General features: G+C 44.5%; 2 protein-coding genes across 2 annotated transcripts in view; both read left to right on the forward strand.

Moving 5' to 3' along the window:
* The window catches only part of ENPP6 (ectonucleotide pyrophosphatase/phosphodiesterase 6), a 127,483-nt gene that overhangs the window by 23,392 nt on the left and 81,685 nt on the right, over positions 1–22,406 (forward strand). The window lies entirely within an intron of this gene.
* Positions 534–2,230, forward strand: LOC111548475 (phosphoglycerate mutase 1). Its single transcript, XM_023220945.2, has one exon. The coding sequence runs from the start codon at positions 551–553 to the stop codon at positions 1,313–1,315; it is 765 nt and encodes a 254-aa protein (XP_023076713.1). The 5' UTR covers positions 534–550; the 3' UTR covers positions 1,316–2,230.

Here is a 22,406-nt window from a genome sequence, read left to right on the forward strand (position 1 = left end):
GCAGTGTGGCAAGAGTGTGACACAGCTTCAGGACGGAAGCTTTGAGTCGTGTGCCAACCCTTGACTCAAGCAGAGCATGGGACCCCAGATCGTCAGACAGTTTAGGGGTGTGGGGGTGAAAACAGCAGTTGGCGAAGAAATTACCTTCTTTGTTTGGAACGAAAACCTAGGACAATATTTTCTTTGGTTGAAAGAATTGGGTTAACAGCGTACATTGTAGGTCTTGGAATATATCCCACAGAAGCCAACCTCCGTTGATGTTTTCATAAAGAGACACCACTGGGAAAGGCTTCAGGCACAACAGAAAATGACAGGACTTCTAGATTTGAAACATAAACATAAGGATGGAAACAAAACACCTCTGGATTTGTTCAACCCATGGGCCATGTTATACTCTGTTCTGGAATGGTCTTCTCTAAGAGCACGCTACTGTAACGGTAACACACAGAGGCTGACACCAAGAGGCCTGTGCTTCTATACATCACCGATCGTGACTCTAGCATCCAGTCATAAACCTTAGTTTAATTAGCCGCATCCTCAGCCCGCCGCCATGGCCGCCCACAAACTGGTGCTGATCCGGCACGGCGAGAGCGCATGGAACCTGGAGAACCGCTTCAGCGGCTGGTACGACGCCGACCTGAGCCCAGCGGGCCACGAGGAGGCGAAGCGCGGCGGGCAGGCGCTGCGAGATGCTGGCTATGAGTTTGACATCTGCTTCACCTCAGTACAGAAGAGAGCGATCCGGACCCTCTGGACAGTGCTAGATGCCATTGATCAGATGTGGCTGCCAGTGGTGAGGACTTGGCGCCTCAATGAGCGGCACTATGGGGGTCTAACCGGTCTCAATAAAGCAGAAACTGCTGCAAAGCATGGTGAGGCCCAGGTGAAGATCTGGAGGCGCTCCTATGATGTCCCACCACCTCCGATGGAGCCCGACCACCCTTTCTACAGCAACATCAGTAAGGATCGCAGGTATGCAGACCTCACAGAAGATCAGCTACCCTCCTGTGAGAGTCTGAAGGACACTATTGCCAGAGCTCTGCCCTTCTGGAATGAAGAAATAGTTCCCCAGATCAAGGAGGGGAAACGTGTACTGATTGCAGCCCATGGCAACAGCCTCCGGGGCATTGTCAAGCATCTGGAGGGTCTCTCTGAAGAGGCTATCATGGAGCTGAACCTGCCGACTGGTATTCCCATTGTCTATGAATTGGACAAGAACTTGAAGCCTATCAAGCCCATGCAGTTCCTGGGGGATGAAGAGACGGTGCGCAAAGCCATGGAAGCTGTGGCCGCCCAGGGCAAGGCCAAGAAGTGAAGGCCAGCCGGGAGGATACTGTCCCCAGGAGCACCCTCCCTGCCCGTCTTGTCCCTCTGCCCCTCCCACCTGCACATGTCACACTGACCACATCTGTAGACATCTTAAGTTGTAGCTGCAGATGGGGACCGGTTGCTCCCATTTTCATTTTAGCCATTTTGTCTTCTGCACCCACTCCCTTTGTACAATCTAGTCAGAATAGCACTTCTAGAGCATAGGTTCTCAGTCCAAGCTGTGGAAAAGCTCCCCTTATCCAACAGAGTTTAAAGGTAGTAACTTGGGTTTTTGCGAGTTCTTTGTTTACTAAGGACTTGTGGGGAGGAACCATGCTAAGCCATGACCAATGAGGAGAAGCAACAGAGCCTGTCTGTCCCCAGGAGCCAGTCCTCTGCTCTTCTGCAGTCAGGCCACTGCCTGGGAGCTCTAGTCATTCCAGTGGAGGATGAATGTAACCTGCATGGTGATGTGATGGCTGTTTCCTCCCTGACCCTAGAGAACCTGGCTCTTAGAAGTTTGGGATCAATCCTGAATTTAGTTATGTGTTACATTTACTTTTATTAAAAAAGTATAGTATATATAAATAATACAAAACAGTAACCCTTCTGGGGTTTCTTGTGGCGGTTGAAATAGTCCCACATGTGGTCATCAGAAAATAAGTCATTCCTCATACCAGTATGGGATCAGTTCCTTGACCTCTGAGGGGCAGGAGTGCTTCCTGCTGTGTGTTAGAATCTCTTCCTGCCTTGTTTCATGGCAGTGAAACGCCCCTTGGTCCTCTCCAAGTGTCTTTCACTGATTTCCGAATCATGTTCTAGTTGCTTGGCTCTGCCACATGGGTCCAGTGTTCACCTGAGCATAACTAACTGTACTAAATCCTTTTTCCAGATCAGTATAATAAAGGAGTGATGTGCAATAGTAAAAAAAAAAAAAAAAAAAAAAAAAAACAAAAAAAAAAACCTTAGTTTAATTAAAGAATGTATGCTCCAAAAGAGCAGGACTTGGTCTTGTTCTGTGCTGTATCCCCAGCTCCTGGACAGTCCTGGTTCATTCTTCATCCATTCATTCTTCATTCAACAAAATATTTTCAGAGCTTGCTATGTGTAAATAATAGGTGTCTATTCATTCATTTATTCAAAAAGTATCTCTTACCTTCCATAGAGCCAGAGATACTCTTCTAGGCCCTGGATATACAAATGAACAAAACAGGGCAAAGTTTCTACTCTCCCGAAATTTACATTCTTGTGAAATGTTACAGACAAATAACACATAAATATAAACAATGTCAGATGGAAATAAATTCTATGGAAAAAGTTAGACAAGGCACCAAGAATGACCACAGTACCAGTTTACAGAGTGGTCTGCAAATGTCTTTCTGATAAGATAAAATTTGAGCGGAGACCTGAGCAAGGCCCTGGAGCTGGCCTGTAGATATCTGAGAGCAAAGCATTCCAGGCGGGGAATAGCGACAGCTCTGAGGCAGGTGCATGCTTGGGATATTGGAAGAAGCCAAGAGCCAGTGTAGCAAGAGCACAAAGGAGCGATGAGAGTGGCAGTGAGGTCTGAGTGGTATGCAGTGGTGTGGTGGCCTTCACACAATGCTGCCCAGATCTGCTGCAGGGAACAGGGTGAACTGATGGTCCCAGCTGCTGCTCCTCTGAGTCCATCACCTTGGTGCCAAAGTTTCACTTCTCCCAAGCTGATCCTGACAAATGACCAAGCAAGGTCAGGCCCCTGGTGTAGGCCTGTTCCTCTAACAGGTGACCTTGGCTCATCTTGAGGACTCCCGGCAATCTGGTCAAACCTCCTTAGATTTGCAGACATCCTTTCTACCCAATCCTTTCCTTCCCCATCTCCTCTCACAGATGCCAGACCTTCACAAATGGGAGATTTTACGGCCTACTTCTGCTTCCTCCCCTCTGTGTGGAACAAGTGCTTTCTTAATACATTTCTCATATGTTTAACCTTGTCTTAGCGTCTGCTTCTTAAAGAACCTGAATGGACAAGAGGCCATGGCAGGTCCTATAGGTTGTGGTGCAGACTTTGATCTTATTCTGAGTATGGGGCTTGCCTTTGGACGGTTCTGTGTAGGGGAGTAGTGTGATAAGATTTTCATTTTAGAAAGATCACTCTAGCCCTGGGGTATGGAGAGCAACAGACAGTGAGGCTGAGGGTGGAAACAGAGAGGCCTCTAGGAGGCTTCAGCCCAGGCCGCGGCGGGGCAAATGCATGAACTGAAATTCCACTACTGACGTCATCCTCTACCCTTCCTGCTCTTCCTAAATTCAGTCAAAACCCCCTAATGGCCAGACCCAATGGCATCTCTCAAGATCTCTCTGTTTATTTAACCTTTTGACCATTCCTGCCTCCTAGAAACCATCACTTTATTGGGGTCGAAGTTTTCTCCTTCCTCTCAACCTCACCTTCTAGATCCTCCCACTGACTTCTCTTTTGCTGGCCCCTTTATATTGGAGCTCCTCAGAGCCTGGCCCTTATTTCTCCTTCTTTCTTGTTCTCTCTTCTCACCTTGTCAGTCTCATGCACATTTATTGTTAATTCCCATTTGCCATCACCCCTCACCCCAGAAAACTGCTAATCTACTTTGCATCTTTTTAGCTTTGCCTTTTGTAGATATTTTATCAAAACAGAATCGTTCAACATGTGGTCTCTTGGGTCTTGATTCTTTTACTGAACATACTGTTTTTGAGTTTCATTTTCATTCACATTGTAACGTGTATCCATAGTTTGTTTCCTTTTTATAGCTGAATAATATCCCATTGTACGGCTATTCCTCAAGTTTTTATAATAGAAAATTTCAAAGTACAAAAGCATTGAAATAGTATCATGAATATGTACCCTTTATCAAGTTTCTCAAATTGTTAAGGTTTGGCACATTTGCTTTATTTAATCATTTGAGAAATATAGGTTTCTCTTTTGTTTTTGCTGGACCAGCTGAGGGTAAATTGCTAACACCTGACCCTTCACCTATAAATCCTTCAGCACGGGGGAGATATTCTCTATACAGCCACAATACTACCCAAGACATTTAACATTGATTCAACAAATCAACTCACTAGACTATTTGCCATTATTTTCAGGTTCTCTCAATGTCCAAAAAAGAATCCCTTAGAACATTTTTTGAAATCTAAAATCTAATCAAGTTTCAAGCAGTACGTTTGGTTGCCATGTTCCTTTGCTCTGCGTTAAGAGAAATTGTTTTGTCTTTTTGTTTTGTATTTTGGTCTTTCATGATGTTGGCAGTCATAAGGAGCCCAGCCAGTTGTCTTGTACAATATACCACATTTTGGATTTGTCTGATTTTTTTTTCTTCATGAATAGATTCAAGTTAAACCTTCTTTGGCAAGAATACTACAACTTTTTTAAAAATCTAAATAAGGACAAGGTGTTCTGCAGGCTAAAGGAGGTAATGAGAGTGAAAGGACCTTGGGGTCTGGACATGATTCTCCCAAAAGGACACGGCTCCTCTTCCCTGCTGCCCCACACAGAGGCTGAGACCGTGTGGCTCTGGAGCGCTGGCTGGGGTGTCCCCACAGGCTTGTGTTTTGAGGTTCACAGGGATGCGTTGTCCCTTCATTTGGTTGTAGGTGTTTCCCATGGGATGTTATTTCTGGTGTTTGTCTTTATGGGAGGGTGAATTTAGTGACATTCAAAACCTATGCAAATCAGGACCTTTTTGAGAAAGAAAGAGGAGGTAAGAATCATGACAGGAGCAACAGGTGTAAACCGGACTGTCCTGGGCAAACTCCACCCATGACCCTGTAGTTCTACTCCCAGCTACTCTGAAGACAGGGACGTTCTGTGTTCTCAATCCAGTTTAGTACACATTTAATACATTTTCACCTGCATTTGTAAAATATGCTTATTTACTTATCTCAGGATTCATACAGTTCATCGGTTCGGAAAATTCCATGATTATCTCTCATGATATTGTCCTACCATTGTTGTCTCCACTCTTCCTCCCAGCTGTCTCTTTAGATGTGACACAGCAGCTCCTCTCCTCCCATTCCTCCTGTCTCGCAGCCTTTGTGTCGGCTCCCTAGGGCTGCTGTCACACACTCCACACACTGGATGACTCAGACGACAGGAATTGACTCTCATGGTTCTAGCAGCAGGAAGTCCAAAATCAGGGGTTTTGCCTTCTCAGTGCTCCAAGGAAGAATCTGTTCTATGACTGTCCTGCAGCTGCTGGTGCTGCCAGAATTCCTTGGCTTTCTTGGGCCTGTGGACCCATCACTTCCACCTCTGCCTCCATTGACATGTGACTGTCTCCCTTTCTTATAAGACCTCTTGCCATTGGATGCAGGACCATTGGATCATCCAGGACGACCTCATCCTGAAATCCTTAACTTAATGGTATCTGCTAAGACCCTTCTTCCAAATGAGGTAACTTCCGCAGGTTCCGGGTAGGCATAGGTTGAGGAGCCACGATTTGCTTTCCCTCATATTTTAATCTCTTTCCCATATATACTGAATTCTGCATTATTTTTTCCAATTACATCTTCCAGTTCATTATTTTTTCAGCTGCATTGATTCTGCTATTTTGCTTACTACCAAATTTTTAACATTGTTATATTCTTAATGTCCAAAAATCTATTTGATTCTTAATTCTACATGGTTATTTCTTATAGTCTCTTGTTCCTCGCTAATTTTGATTCAATCTTTTGTTTCTTTAAACATGTAATAAAGCTGGTTTTTTATTCTAAATATAATCATTCCAAACTTAAAGCCCGTGGTGCTAAATCTGTGGTTGTCATTTCTGCTGACTCTCACGATGACTGCAGTAGTTAAGATCAAACTTACCGCTGTTCACTTACACTCTAAAATCTCAGCAGCTTAATAGGCTAGAATTTTTTTCTCCCTCACTTGATGTCCAGTTGGTGCATGGAGGTGGGGCTGGCTCCATGCAGTCATTCACAGACGCTGACTGATGAAGGCTGCACCATGTCCAACTTCCAGGATCACCCTGAACACCAATATCCTGCTGGTAGACAAGGAAAGGAAGACTCTGGCGACTCGCAGGGGAAGCATCCATGGGCCAGGGCTAGAAATGGTGCAGTTCACTTCTGCCTTCTTCCCATTGGCCTGAGTGCAGTTCAGGGCTCCACCTAGATGGGAATGGGCTAGAAAATGCCTCTGCTGGTGAGGCAGTTGCTGAGTGTTTCCCAGCAACATCTGTTCCCAGAGGAAGGACAATAGAAGACATTGGTTGAGAGCTGGCCACCTCTGCCATGTGGCTTATTGATGTGTATGTTCGGTAAAAACTTTTGCTCATATATGATTGAACTTAGTCTGTGGGAAACTTGGGGACTTAAATTGAAACTGTCCTGAAAATAAGATATTCGTTTCTTTCTCCAAGAAAGAAGGAACACCGCTGACCTGGTGGGATCACTTGTGAGCTTGGCAATATTTTTTAAACTCTTGTGTGTGTGTGTGTACATGCATGTGCATGTGTGTTTTATCCAGGATCTAGTTAAATTGGAAAAGGAAAATCCTACAGAATACCTAATCTGTCCGGCTGTACATCCATGTTCTTAACGTGCCTGTCAATGGTGGGAAGTGTCTATGCTTACAATATTCAAGTTTAACCTATTCCATCAGTGGTGCAAAGGCTGGCAATCTAAAATTAAAAGGTATTTACATATTTCTACATACTCAGTATCTGCCTAATATAATCAGATATCTGGTTATATCCTATTCATCTGACTATCTGGCTTAGAACTAATAGGAAACATAAATTCTTCAGTGCAATATCATATACAAATACAGCATGCACATCATGCAGGCAAACATTGCACTACGTTTCCATAGCACCTTTCTTCCAAAGAGTGCTCAAATAGTTTCATACTTATAAACTCATTTATCCTTCAGATTTCATAATCTGTTGGAAAGAGATGAGATTCTATTTTATTTTATTAAATTCTGGGGTACATGTGCAGGATGTGCAGGTTTGTTACATAAGTAAACGTGTGCCATGGTGGTTTGCTGCACCTATCAACCCATCATCTAGGTATTAAGCCTAGCATGCATTAGCTATTTTTCCTGATACTCTCCCTCCCTCCACATGCCCCAACAGACCCCAGTGTGTGATGTTCCCCTCCCTGTGTCCATGCGTCCTCATTGTTCAGCTCCCACTTATAAGTGAGAACATGTGGTGTTTGGTTTTCTGTTCTTGTATTAGTTTGCTGAGGATAATGGCTTCCAGCTTCATCCATGTCCCTGCAAAAGACAAAATCTCATTCATTTTTATGGCTGTATAGTATTCCATGGTGTATATGTATCACGTTTTCTTTATCCAGTCTATCCTTCATGGCATTTGGGTTGATTCTATGTCTTTGCTATTGTGAATAATGCGATGAACATCTGTATGCATGTACCTTTATAATAGAATGATTTATATGATTTAGAATATATACCCAGTAATAGCAATGCTGGGTCAAATGGTATTTTTGGTTCTAGGTCTTTGGGGAATTGCCACACTATCTTCCATGGTGGTTGAACTAATTTACACTACCACCAATAGTGTGAAAGCGTTTCTATTTCTCCATAGCCTCACCAGCATGTATTGTTTCTTGACTTCTAGTAATCGCCATTCTGACTGGCATGAGATGGCATCTCATTGTGGTTTTGATTTGCATTTCTCTAATGATCAGTGATGTTGAGCTATTTCCCTTATCTTTGTTGGCTGTATGTATGTATTCTTTCGAGAAGTGTCTGTTTATGTCTTTTGCCCACTTTTTAATGGTTTTTTTTTCTTGTCGATTTGTTTAAGCTCCTTGTAGATTCTGGATTTTAGATCTTTGTCTGATGGATAGATTGCAAAAATTTTCTCCTGTTCTGTAGTTTGTCTGTTCACTCTGATGACAAATTATTTTGCTGTGCAAAAGCTCTTTAGTTATATTAGATCTCATTTATCAATTTTTGCATTTGTTGCAGTTGCTTTTGACGTTTTCGTCATGAAATCTTTGCCCATGCCTATGTCCTGGGTGGTATTGCCTAGATTTTCTTCTAGGGTTTTTATGGTTTTAGATTTTACATTTACGTCTTTAATTCATCTTGAGTTAATTTTTGTATGAGGTGTAAGCAAGGCGTCCAGTTTTAATTTCCTGCTTATGGCTAGCCAGTCTCCCAGCACAATTTATTAAACCAAGAATCCTTTCCCTATTGCTTGTTTTTGTCAAGTTTGTCAAAGATCACATGGGTTGTAAATGTGCAGTCTCATTTCTGAGTTCTCTATTCTGTTCCATTAGTCTATGTGTGTGTTTTGTATCAATATCATGCTGTTTGGGTTACTGTAGCCTTGTAGTATAGTTTGAAGTCAGATAGCATGATGCCTCCAGCTTTGTTCTTTTTGCTTAGGATTATCTTGGCTGCACAGGCTCTGTTTTGGTTCTATATGAATTTCAAAGTAGTTTTTTTCTAATTCTGTGAAGAATGTCAATGGTAGCTTAATGGGAATAGCATTGAATCTATAAATTACTTTGGGCAGTATGGCCATTTTCACAATATTGATTCTTCCTATCCATGAGCATGGAAGGTTTTTCCATTTGTTTGTGTCCTCTCTGATTTCCTTGAGCAGTGGTTTGTAGTTCTCCTTGAAGAAGTCCTTTACTTCCCTTGTTAGCTGTATTCCTAAGTATTTCATTCTCTTTGTAACAATTGTTAATGGGAGTTCAGTCATGATTTGGCTCTTTGCTTGTCTATTGTTGATGTATAAGAATACTTGTGATTTTTCCACATTGATTTTGTATTCTGAGGCTTTGCTGAAGTTGCTTAACAGCTTGAGAAGGTTTTGGCATCAGACGATGGGGTTTTCTAGATATAGGATCATGTCATCTGCAAGCAGAGATGGCTTGACTTCCTCTCTTCCTATTTGAATACACTTTATTTATTTCTCTTGCCTGATTGCCGAGGCCAGAATTTCCAACGCTATGTTGACTAGGAATGGTGAGAGAGAACATACTTGTCTTGTGCCAGTTTTCAAGGGGAATGCTTCCAGCTTTTGCCCATTCGGTATGATATTGGCTGTGCATTTGTCATAAATGGCTCTTATTATTCTGAGGTATTTTCCATCAATACCTAGTTTATTGAGAGTTTTTAACATGAAAGGATGTTGAATTTTATTGAAGGCTTTTTCTGTGTCTATTGAGATAATCATGTGGTTTTTGTCGTTAGTTCTGTTTATGTGATGAATTACACTTATTGTTTTGTGTATGTTGAATCAGGCTGGCATCCCAGGGATGAAGCCGACTTGACTGTGGTGGATAAGCTTTTTGATGTGCTACTGAATTCAGTTTGCCAGTATTTTATTGAGGATTTTTGCATCAATGTTCATCAGAGGTATTGGCCTGAAGTTTTCTTTATTTGTTGTAGCCAGATTTTGGTATCAGGATGATGCTGGCCTCAAAAAACGAGTTAGGAAGGAGTGAATCCTTTTCAATTGTTTGGAATAGTTTCATAAGAAATGGTACCAACTCCTCTTTGTTCCTCTGGTAGAATTCAGCTGTAAATCTGTCTGGTTCTGGGCTTTTTTTGGTTGGTGGGCTATTTATTACTGGCTCAATTTCAGAACTTTTTAATGGTCTCTTCAGGGATTCACTTCCTTTCTAGTTCAGTCTTGGGAGGATGTATGTGTCCAGGAATTTATCCATTTCTAGACTTTCTAGTTTATTTGTATAGAGGTGTTTAGAGTATTCTCTGATGGTTGTTAGGTATTTCTGTGAGGTCAGTGGTGATATCCCCTTTATAATTTTGTATTGTGTCTATTTGATTTTTCTTTCTTTTCTTCTTTATTAGTCTAGCTAGTGGTCTATTTTACTAATTTTGTCAAAAAACCAGTTCCTGGATTCATTGATTTTTTGAAGGGTTTTCATGTCTCTATCTCCTTCATTTCTGCTCTGATCTTGGTTATTTCTTGTCTTCTGCTAGTTTTGGGGTTTATTTGCTCTTGGTTCTCTAGTTCTTCTAGTTGTGGTGTTAGGCTGTTAACTTGAGATCTTTCTAGCTTTTCAATGTGGTCATTTAGTGCTATAAATTTCCCTCTTAACACTGCTTTAGCTGCATCCCAGAGATTCTGGTACATTGTCTCTTTGTTCTCATTGGTTTCAAAGAACTTCTTGATTTCTGCCTTAATTTCATGAGTTACCCAGAAGTCATTCAGGAGCAGGTTGCTCAATTTCCATATAGTTGTGTGGTTTTGAGTGAGTTTCTTAATATTGAGTTCTAATTTGATTGTACTGTTGTCCGAGAGACTATTTTTTTGTGGTTTCATTTCTTTTGCATTTGCTGAAAAGTGATTTACTTCCAATTATGTGCTTGATTTTCCAGTTAGTGACACATATGGTGTTGAGAAGAATGTATATCCTGTTTTTTTTGAGTGGAAAGTTTTGTAGATATCTGTCAGGTCCGCTCGCTCCAGAGCTGAGTTCAAGTCCTGAATATCTTTGTTAATTTTCTGTCTCAATATTGACAGTGGGGTGTTAAAGTCTTCCACTATTATTGTGTGGGAGTCTAAGTCTCTTTATAGGTCTCTAAAAGCTTGTTTTATGAATCTGGCTACTACTGTATTGGGTGCATATATATTTAGGATAGTTAGCTCTTCTTATTGAATTGAGACCTTTACCATATGTAATGCCCCTGTTTGTCTTTTTTGAGCTTTGTTGGTTTAAAGCCTGTTTTGTTCAGAAACTAGGATTGCAATCCCTGCTTTTTTCTGCTTTTCATTTGGTTGGTAAATTTTCCTCCATTTCTTTATTTTGAGCTTATGTGTGTCTTTGCATGTGAGGTCAGTCTCTTGAGTACAGCACACGAATGGGTCTTGATTCTTTATTCAGCTTGCCATTCTATGCCTTTTAATTGGGATGTTTACCCCATTTACTTTTGAGGTTAATATTGTTATGTGTGAATTTGATCCTGTCATCATTATGCTAGCTGGTTATTTTGCAGACTTGTTAATGTAGTTGTTTCATAGTGTCTTTGGTCTTTGTACTTCAGTCTGTTTATGTGGCAGCTGGTAATGGTTTTTCCTTTCCATATTTAGTGCTTCCTTCAGGAGCTCTTGCAGCGCAGACCTGGTGGTGATGAATTCCCTCAGCATTTGTTTGTCCAAAGAGGATTTTATTTCTTCTTTGCTTATGAAGCTTGGTTTGGACAGACATGAAATTCTGGGTTTGAAATTCTTTTCTTTAAGAATGTTGGCTGGGCGTGGTGGCTCAAGCCTGTAATCCCAACACTTTGGGAGGCTGAGGTGGGAAGATCACGAGGTCAGAAGATCGAGACTATCCTGGCTAACATGGTGAAATGCCATCTCTACTAAAAAATACAAAAAAGTAGCCAGGCAAGGTGGTGGGTGCCTGTAGTCTCAGCTACTTGGGAGGCTGAGGCAGGAGAATAGCATAAACCCAGGAGGTGGAGCTTGCAGTGAGCTGAGATCCGGCCACTGCACTCCAGCCTGGGCAACAGAGCAACACTCTGTCTCAAAAAAAAAAAAAAAAAAAAAAAAAAAAAGAATGTTGAATATTGGCTCCCAGTCTCTTCTGACTTGTAGGGTTTCTGCTGAGATGTCTGCTGTTAGTCTGATGGGCTTCCCTTTGTAGGTGACCTGGGCTTTCTCTCTGGCTGCCCTGAACACTTTTTCCTTCATTTTGACCTTGAAGAATCTGATGATTATGTGTCTTAGGGCTGGTTGATCTTCTCATGGAGTATCTCACTGGTTTTCCTGAATTTGAATGCTGGTCTGATTTGCTAGGTTGGGGAAGTTCTCCTGGATGATATACTGAAGTATGTTTTCCAGCTTGGTTCCATTCTCCTCGTCTCTTTCAGGTACCCCAATCAGTCATAGGTTTGGTCTTTTTACCTAATCCCATAGTTCTCAGCAGCTTTGTTCATTCCTTTTCATTCTTTTTATCTCTAATCTTGTCTTCCTGTCTTATTTCAGCAAGATAGTCTTCAAGCTCTGAAATTCTTTCTTCTGCTTGGTCTATTTGCCTGTTGATACTTGTGGTTGCATTGTGAAGTTCTCTTGTTGTGTTTTCTAGCTCCATCAGGTCATTTATGTTTCTCTGTAAAGTGGTTATTCTGGTTAACAGCTCCTGTAGTGTTTTATTATGATTCTTAGCTTCTTTTTATTGGGTTAGAAAATGCTCCTTTAGCTCAGCAAAATTTGTTATCATCCGCCTTCTGAAGCCTACTTCTGTCAGTTCGTCCATCTCAGTCTCAGCCCAGTTCTATGCCCTTGCTGGAAACATGCTGTGATCATTTAGAGAAGAAACACTCTGGCTTTTTGAGTCTTCAGTGTTTTTTCACTGATTCTTTTTCATCTTCATGACTTTATCTGCCTTCAGTCTTCGAGGCTGCTGACATTTGGATGGGGTTTTTGTGGGGACTTTTTTGTTGATGCTGTTGTTTTCACTTTCTGCTTATGTGTTTTTCTTTTAACGTCAAGCTCCTCTTCTGTAGGGTTGCTAAAGTTTGCTAGGCATTCACTCCAGACTCCATTCGCTTGGGTTCCTCCCACATCCGGAAGTGTCACCAGTGGAGGCTGCAGAACAGCAAAGATGACTGCCTGCTCCTTCCTCTGGGAGCTCCATCCCAGAGAGGCACTGACCTGATGCCAGTGGGAATGCTCCTGTATAAGGTGTCTGGTGACCCCTGTTGGGAGGTCTCAATCCCTCAGGAGTCATAGGATCAGAGACCCGCTTAACAAAGCATTCTGGCTGCCCCTTGGTAGAGGGGGTGCACTTGCTGGAAGGAATCCCGCTCATCTGGACTACCCAGATTCCTCAGAGCCAGCAGGGGAAAGATCAAGTCTGCTGATCCATGAGGACTGCAGCCACCCCATGCCCTAGGGGCTCCATCCCAAGGAGATCAGAGTTCTATCCCTAACCCCTTGCCTGGAGGTGCTGAAATTCCTGCAGGGAGGTCCCATCTGGTGAGGAGGGATGGGTCCAAGTTTGGCCAACAGAGGTAGCCTGGTCATGATCTGCCATAGCCACTGTGCTGCACTGTGGGGAATTGTTCCTGAGTCCAAACCCACCAGTTTCCCTGGCATCAGCAGGGGAAAATGGCAGACTGGAGCTACAGTGATGGTGGCAACCCTTCCCCCTGGGAACTCTTACACTGGAGTCTTAGGCAGTCTCCAGCTGAGTGGCCACTGAGAATCTGCACAGCTCTGTGCCTGGGACCCAAGGCCCTGGTGGTGTGGGTTCACAAGGGGATCTCCCGATCTGTAGCTTGCACAGATCCAGGGAAAACGAGTGGTTTTCCGGGCAGGGTAGTTCAATCACGAGGTGAGATTCTTTCAGCCCATTTCAGAGATTAAAAAACTGAGCTTCAGAAGGTTGTAGTTAGAAACAGAGTCTCAGGAGGCCAAGACCCAGGTTTCCACCTCCTGTCAACATTTCTTCTGTATGAGTGCCTCAGGGCCTGGGCAGCAAGATGTCTTGCTGATAGTTTTCTCTTATGCTTTGATGTGTTCATGGTCCTGTGCTAATTCTCATGATTAAAATTCTTGTACTGTCACTTTAATAAAGATTCAATCAACTGTAACAGGTTCTTCTACAGACCCCACCAGCATGAGAGTACCCAAGGAGCCAACGTAGCTCAGTGGCCCCATTCAGTTGGTGTTTAGGACTCTGATCCTTAGCAATGTCTTTTCCCTCCTGCAGTTCAGCACCTCCGGAGGTGTGCTCACTGTGGTCCACTGGACATGCAATATGGCACACTGCTCAAAAGCCTTACCCCACGTTGAATGGCCCACACTCACACCTCATCACCCTCCCCAAGTCCCTGTGAGCAAGCCACTTAACACTGAACTTCTCACTGTTTCCATCTGCTTTCCTATTCAAAAAGAGGGTAATGATAGTGCCAACCTCACAGGGATGGTGTGAGGATTCGCCAAATAGTGTTGGCAATGCACCTTGCATCCTATTTGGTATAGACTTAGTATTTGGTACCTGTTAGCTGTGATGATGAAGATGATGCTTGGAGAGGCCTTGATCTGTTGGCCAAAGGTGCTGCTTCTGAAGTTGGATTCCTAACTCTACCACTTACCAACTACATGACCTTGGGATATTGACTCAACCACTCCAACTCTCCGTGCAGTGTCAATAATAATGATACACAGCTTTTAAGATTATTTTGGGCCAGGTGTGGTAGCTCACACCTGTAATCCCAGCATTTTGGGAGGCTGAGGCAGGAGGATTGCTTGAGGCCAGGAGTTTGAGATCAGCCTGGGCAACATAGAGAGACCTCCATCTGTACAAAGAAAAAAGAAGATTATTTTGTACCATTTTTTACACAACACCTTTCCTCTCCTCCAACCTCCTTCTCCCTTCATAAACACCTGCCACTTTTGTGGACATCTGACCCAGTGCACCTAGCAGTCCAAGACGTTACGTGGGGTGATGGTTCAGAGCAGATCTGGCCAGGTCCTCTAATGGCCAGGCTCTGTTCTCATACGCTACACTGCTGTTTCCCTCTACCTTTGGGGTGGAATAAAGACCACGGCTTGACGTAAGTGGGACTCCTGTTTCTCAATACTCCAGAACAAGATCTCATCACAGACTTTCCAGTTGTTGATGATATTTCCATTTGGGGAGACTGCCTAGTTTTTGGCCCACAGGTTAACAACATATAGATTTCTGTGCTAGTGATGGCTGTGCTTCTTCCCGTCGGTGATAAAATGCCCCCTTATGTGGTGGTAGCCCCAGATGAAGGGCTTTTCTGTCATAGAATCAGCCATGACATCAACTCAGTGGTATAGAAGAAAGCAGGGAAGGTATGATCTCTCCATTAATGAAGCTAATGGCTGCCTTTCATTCCATGATTATTATGTGATTCAGTTACATGAATTATCTCTCTAATCATCCCTCCAAGAGGGAAAAAATAATGTGATTTATGACCCTGCACTAATTTTTAGGGGGAGTGGATCTTGGCTTGCTGAAGCAGGGAGATGTATGTGGGCTTGTCGGTTTGGAAACTGGGACTGGAAACGAACTGAGGCCGAGTTCCGGGGGCCGGTGGAGGGGAGATGGACCTGGAGGTGAGGGAGTGAGGATGCAAGGTAGGGCAGTGGGCAAGGAGGGAGAATGGGGTCAGGTCCTGGGAGCCAAAGGAGAGACTTGGATACTGCATCAAGCGGGGTTTTCCTGTCAGTGCTGAGCCCAGCGCCTTGTTGGGAACCTCACTGATGCTTTTGTGTGAGTCAATTATTTCCAGTCAGTAAATAGCAGTGACAATTTCTGCTTCAAAGTTGTTGCAGAGTGAAAACAAGAGACAGTAAGTAGGGTTAGCAGATGCGTGAATTACATCTCCTACATTTTAAGATAAAGAAACTGGGAGTCCCCAGGGTGGCCATCGGGTCATCGCAGTTTGGTGGGGGCTTACACTGACTTCAAGGCCTGTACATTTACATACGTTGCTAAATTGTGCAACGTCTCTGAACATGGGCAGTCAAACCCAAGTACATAGACCGTATTCAGAAGTAATATTGTAACATACTTTGGAGGTACAAATTAGATGTAGATTAGTTCCAATCCTGGTTCTGACACATACCGGCAGGGTAAATTTGGAGAGTTTACTTCACCTGTCTGAGTCTCGGTTTTCCCTTAAGTAAAATACCTGCTTCAGAAGGTCAGTGGGAGGATACCATGAGGTCATTCTGAAAATCTCACAGCACAGTGCTCGCAGAGAGTAAGTGTTTCCATTCTTACAAGGCTGTCATTAGTTATTGTTACATATGTTGCAGGTAATAGAATCTTGTCTATTTCACTAGCCTGGCATGGGATTAAAGCACCAAGATCTCATCTCTCCTTTTGTAATTGATTGGTTGGTTCATTGATGCCCCCACTTATTTCAAAAACAAACAAACAAAAAACTATACCAGTAAAAATACAAAAATTAGCCAGGCGTGGTGGTGGGCACCTGTAATCCCAGCTACTTGGGAGGCTAAGGCAGGAGAATCACTTGAACCCGGGAGGCAGAGGTTGCAGTGAGCCGAGATTGGGCCACCGCACTCCAGCCTGGGTGACAGAGCGAGATTCCGGCTCAAAAAAAAAAAAAGAAAAAAGGATTTGGGGCCTCTTCTAAGAGCTTGCTTTTTCACTATTTATAAAGCTGTGGCTTCAGATCCAGCCTCTTCCCGCCTCATTTCTAACCCAGCATTTCTCTAGAGTCTGAGACATGCTCATCTCTTTTCTTCAGAGGTTTGGGAATTACGATCCGCAGTGTTCCCAGACATGACCCACCTGGAGTCCCCTGAGGCTGGATCTCCCGCCCGCCTCCTCACTCACTGTTGGTCTGACCTGGCATTCCACATTCAGCCTGTGGTGACGCGTTGCACACTTCTCTTATGCCCAGTGCTACACTGTCAGGCCCTTATGCACTAGAATTGTGCCCTTCTATTCGCTGTACCTAACCAGTGCCTGGAAAACAATAGATACTCCAGAAATGGGTGGGTGTTTTAACCAGAATGTCTCTAAGACCCTTTCCTTTTTTTTTTTTTTTTTTTGAGACAGAGTCTCGCTCTGTCGCCCAGGCTGGAGTGCAGTGGCCGGATCTCAGCTCACTGCAAGCTCCACCTCCCGGGTTCACGCCATTCCCCTGCCTCAGCCTCCCGAGTAGCTGGGACTACAGGCGCCCACCACCACGCCCGGCTAGTTTTTTGTATTTTTTTTTAGTAGAGACGGGGTTTCACCGTGTTAGCCAGGATGGTCTCGATCTCCTGACCTCGTGATCCGCCCTTCTCGGCCTCCCAAAGTGCTGGGATTACAGGCTTGAGCCACCGCGCCTGGCCGACCCTTTTAATTTGGACTCTGTAATTTGAAAGTAAGATTCCGAAAGTGACCCTGCCAACACCTAAATGGAAAAACTATTTTCTCTTTTCCTCAGACACTTGCAGACTCTTCAAACTGAGCCACTTGGCTCTTTTGGGAGAATAGTAAATCCCAGAGTAAAATTCTGGGCACCAACTACATGCAGGCAAAAAATTTATTTCACAAAACATTTGCCCTTACACCTTCTTGGTCGTCAAATTCAATTTTCTACCTCAAGTAATTGTACCTGAACTACCTTAGAAAGATTGGAAAATGGAAACTCACACCATTTATAATAGGTCAGGAATGAAGGGGGCAGAATGTAATACATCATTTGTGTTTGATATTATGCTCAGATTGTTTCCAATATTGTGTTGAACATCCATATTCATGAATCCCACCTTTGATTTCTTCCTTTTGTTAAACTTCTCGAAGTGGAGTTACTGGGTCCCAGGCTCCAATGAACACTTTTAAAACCCTTGATAGGCTGGGCGCAGTGGCCCATGCCTGTAATCTCAGCACTTTGGGAGACCGAGGCGGGCGGATCATTTGAGGTCAGGAGTTTGAGATCAGCCTGGCCAACATGGCGAAACCCCTTCTCCGCTAAAAATACAAAAAAGTTAGCTGGATGTGGTGATGGGCGCCTGTAAACCCAGCTACTCAGGAGGCTGAGGCAGAGAATTGCTTGAACCCTGGCGGCGGAGGTTGTAGTGAGCCGAGTTCATGCCATTGCACTCCAGCCTGGTGACAGAGAGTCTCCGTTTCAATTAAAAAACAAACAACAACAACAAAAAACCCTTAATAAATATCATTCTGTTGCTCCTCCCACAAACGGTGAACCAACGTACATTTCCTCTGGCTGGTACACATACCACTCAGGAACTGTTTACTTTTGTAAGTTACAATTTAAAAAGCCAACAAAAGTGAGATTGCATTACTTTCCACTTTCATAATTTTGACTACATCAAACCCTTTAAAGTCATATTACTTTTTATAAGGCTTCTGTGGACCTTAAACTGAAATGGAGAAGATAGAGGAAAAAACCCACATAAGTCATTACAAATCAGAACCCAGCCACCATTCACTGCAGCCACTGCTCACCCCAGTCCAGGGTGCCTGACGTCCTCCCAAGTCGCCCTACTTCCATCCTGACCTGCTCAGTTCATCCCCCTTGGCTGCCAGCATTACCCTTCAGACGGCATGGGAGGGGCTGGAGCTGTTTTCTGCCTGAGTCACCTCAACCTGAAGTCACTGGGGCAGAGGAGTGTAGCTGGGGGCTGGGGGATGACGGAGGCTTGACTGCTAGCCAGAGGATGGAGGTTCTTCAGGAGGCAGATGTTGGCTGAACTTCTCTCCTGCGTGGAAGACTAAGGGTGAGAAATAAGATTTCCCCTCCAAACACCTCCCATCCTGAGCAGTCCCTAGCGGCACCTTTCTAAAAGGAGGATCTGCCAGCATTTTCCATTATGCCTAGAGTAAAATCTAAATCCTCCCGACAGTGTGCCACATCACTGGGCTCTACCTTTCTCTGTGACACCAGCTCCCCCATTTCCTATACTTCTTCCTTCCCACCCACTCACCGTGGACACTCTCATTACACCAGGTTTCCCATGGCTGTGTCATCGTCGTTATTCACGCCGCCACTGAAACGTCATCTCACTGCCCGCGCCAAACCCTCCCGGCCCCCCAGCCAACGCTGCACCTCCCTTGCACACTCTCCACTGTTATTTCCACGGCCCACTGCACCTCGCTTCCTGAAACTGTCCAGGCTTTTAGCTTACGTGTTCATGATCTGTCTTCTCCCACCCGCAAGCAAGATTCCTGAGGACAGGGATTCTGTCTGTATTTTTCACTGCTCTGTCTCAGCATCTCGAATCGTGCCTGATACATTGGGGTTTAAAAAAAAAGTCAGTGTTTTTGTAACTAACAAATTATGTGAACACACAAGTTTTTAAATAGCCAACTATATCAATATGTCTATTTATTCTATCAAGGCAAGAAGTCGAGCTAAACTACAGCCATGGTCTTGGAATAGTTTTTTCTTTAAATGGCTTAGGTAAAGCTGTGACAAATGTATGTCAACTGTGATGTGTCTGGCTTGTGACACTTACCCCTTAATTACTTGAATTTGTTTTCTCATGGTGGCAAATCGTATTTTCCAAAGAAAACTGCCGTAACAAATTTCATTCTACTTATTCTTTATATGGTGACACTCCCCCATCAAGGGGTGTCCCCTCTGTTTGAACCTGAGTAGACCTTTGTGACAGCTTTGACCAACAGATGCAGTAGAAGTGATGCTATGTGACTTCTGGATCTAGGTCACAAACAATGCCAAGCCTGTTCTCTTTGCTTTCTTGGGGTGCTCATGCCTGGAGCCTGGTCACCATGCTGTAAGGATGCCAGGTGGCCATATGGAGAGGCCACAGGTGGATGCAGCTGCTGACAACCCAGCTAAGGTCTCAGTCAGCAGCCAGCATCAACTGCCCGCAGATCCTTCCAGCCCTCTGGTGTCAGGTTACCCCAGACTCTGAGCTGCCCTTGCAGGTGCTGCGTCCAGCGAACAGGAGTTTTCCCTTCCATGGTCCATCCAGATGGCAGATTTGTGAGCTGAATACGTGACTATTGTTTAAGCTACTTGAGGTTTGAGGTTGTCAGTTACACAAAAACAGATAAGCGATCCACTCCCTCACTTCAATGTAAGGGGTATACAGGCCAAACAGACGTTCCTAAAGGAACCTGCCTGTTTCAGACAACACTTCCACTGGGAAGGGCTTTTGTGACTAAAAGGAACAGATGTAGGTGATGATTATCGGTGGTTGCTAAAACCATTACATGCAGGCTGATAGGAACCTTGACAGTGCATAGATTAGGCTGACACCATCTGAACCCACCAATCCACTTTAACAGACACCACGAGCCACATGGCCTGATGCAAGAGCAAGTACCTGGCACCACGTGCAGTGGAATCTTGCTTAAGACACATGGAACCTGATTCTAAGACCTGTAGATCAAAATAGGAGTCTGCAAGAAATACAGGAGACTAAGGAACATGCTAATGGCACCACGAGGACACAATTAGCCTAATCCAGAATATGGGACATTTTCAGACAAATGACCCAGTTCCCTCCATAAATAAATGGACAAGAATTAATAAAATGGAGGAGAACCATTATCAGTTAAAAGACACTCAAGAAACATAATCAAATAAAATGCATGGGTTTTGTTTGAATGCTGATTCTTTTTTTTTTTTTTTCTTCTTTTCTTTTTTGAGACAGAGTCTCACTCTGTCACTCAGGCTGGAGTGCAGTGGTGTGATCTTGGCTCATCACAACCTTCAACTCCCTGGCTCAAGCGATTCTCCTGCCTCAGCCTCCTTAGCAGCTAGGACTACAGGTGCACACCACCACACATGGCTCATTTTGTATTTCTTGTAGAGACAGGGTTTCACCATGTTACCCAGGCTGGTCTCAAACTCCTGGGCTGCAGAGATCTGCCAGCCTTGGCCTCACAGAGTGCTGGGATTAAGGCATAAGCCACTTTGCCCGGCCTGAATGCTGATTCAGAGAAATGAACTTCACAGAAGCATTTTAAAGATAATTAGGGAAAACTCAACATGGACTGGGTATTGAATGATATTACATAGTTATATTCATTGATATTAATAGTTATATTCACTGATATTAGTTATATTCATTGATACTAAATATTAGTTATATTCATCGATATTAAATAGTTATATTCATTGATATTAAATAGTTATACTCATTGATATTAAATAGTTATATTCATTTTGTTGGGTGTGATAACAAGAGTATGTTTTTTTAAAGTCCTGCAGTACTAGAGACAAGCACAGAAGTATTTATGACTTCAGATGGGATGTCTGGCATTTGCTTTAACAATATTCCAGTGTGGGGAGGAAGACACAGGAAACCAGAGCGGAGCACTGTCCTGTGTTATCACACTGTTTTGTACATTCGAATATTTTCGTAATAGATTATTTTTAAACTAAGTGTAAGCTCTTCGGGAGAGGTAGATGTAGGTAGTCATTACTTTTAACACAAAGTCGCTTGTGAGATTTGCCACCGGTGATTGGCCTTGGAGAAAGGGGCAAAGCCAGGTGGCAAAGGCCCAGTGCTCAGAAGCCTCGACTGCGTCCTGGAGCCTTCGTCTACAGTGGCTCTAAACTGGTGCCTTCCACAGCCAGGACCCTGCCCAGCCACTGTGAACTCAGAGGAGGAGGGCAAGGTGGCCAGAAATGTGATGACGGCATAGAAAGGAGCCAGGGACAGGCAAAGGAAGCAAGTGACAGAAATCCCAGGCCTGCTACTCCAGGCTGAGAGAGGGCTGGTGGCTCCCGCAAAAAGTAGGGGTGAGGCAGGAGCCAGGCCAGCGGAACTCACCCTCCCACCTCTTGCCCCTGCTGCCCTCCCCGCGGCCCTGGCTGTAGCCCCGCCGTCTCTTCCTGGGGCCATGTCTTTACATGGGGACATTTCTTCCCAGCTTGGCCACCGAGAGGAATGGATTCTTCCAGCAGGAAGAATCCTCCCATCCAGCCTGGATCCTGGAGCCACGGTCACTGTGGCAGGAATGCAGCTCCTGGCTGGCCTGGCTAGGGCTAGATGCCACACTTTGCCCTCTCCCCAGAGCCAGAGAGGTTGGGTCACAGACGCTGCTGAATGGGCCCATGCAGGGTGCAGGAGGAATTTCGGCTTTGGAGGAACAAAGGGGTGTTCGAAGTTAAACATCCACTGCAGTGACCATTACAAATTGTGGTTTAAAAAAAAATCATAACCTTAACCAAGAGGAACTAAGAGAAGGAAGGAAAGAAAGGGCTGGGGTCAAGAATAATACAATCCCAAATAAGAAGCATACATCCTAAAAGGGAAAATGAAACACGGCAAGGGTGAGGAGGGTGGGGTGGGGGAGTGAGGAAGCTGGGGGCACAGCACGAGACTCCCAGCCTGGACAGCCCAGGCAAGGCCCGTGCTCCAGGTTCAAGGCCCCCGAGGCTCGCGTTTGCTTCTGCGCGTGGCCGCCCGTCCTCCGGCCCGGCCCGGACTCTGCCTGCATTCTCGGCATCCTCAGCATAGTCACAAGCAGCTCTCAGATCCCTGCGAATCCTGGGGGGCCCTTCAAACCGGGAGATGCAAACACAGAATTCAAGGCTGACCCAGCCTGGCGCCTCTCGGCAGGACCTCGGGGACGGCTGCGGGCGGTGGCGATGGCCGCAGCCGCCAGCAGAGGGCAGTGGCGGGCCAGCAGGC

The sequence above is a fragment of the Piliocolobus tephrosceles genome, chromosome 3 (genome assembly GCF_002776525.5).
Source record: "Piliocolobus tephrosceles isolate RC106 chromosome 3, ASM277652v3, whole genome shotgun sequence".
NCBI classification, from domain to species: Eukaryota; Metazoa; Chordata; class Mammalia; order Primates; family Cercopithecidae; genus Piliocolobus; species Piliocolobus tephrosceles.

Excerpts from the sequence above, each read along its gene's own strand:
- LOC111548475 (XM_023220945.2), top strand. The coding sequence starts at position 551 with ATGGCCGCCCACAAACTGGTGCTGATCCGGCACGGCGAGAGCGCATGG.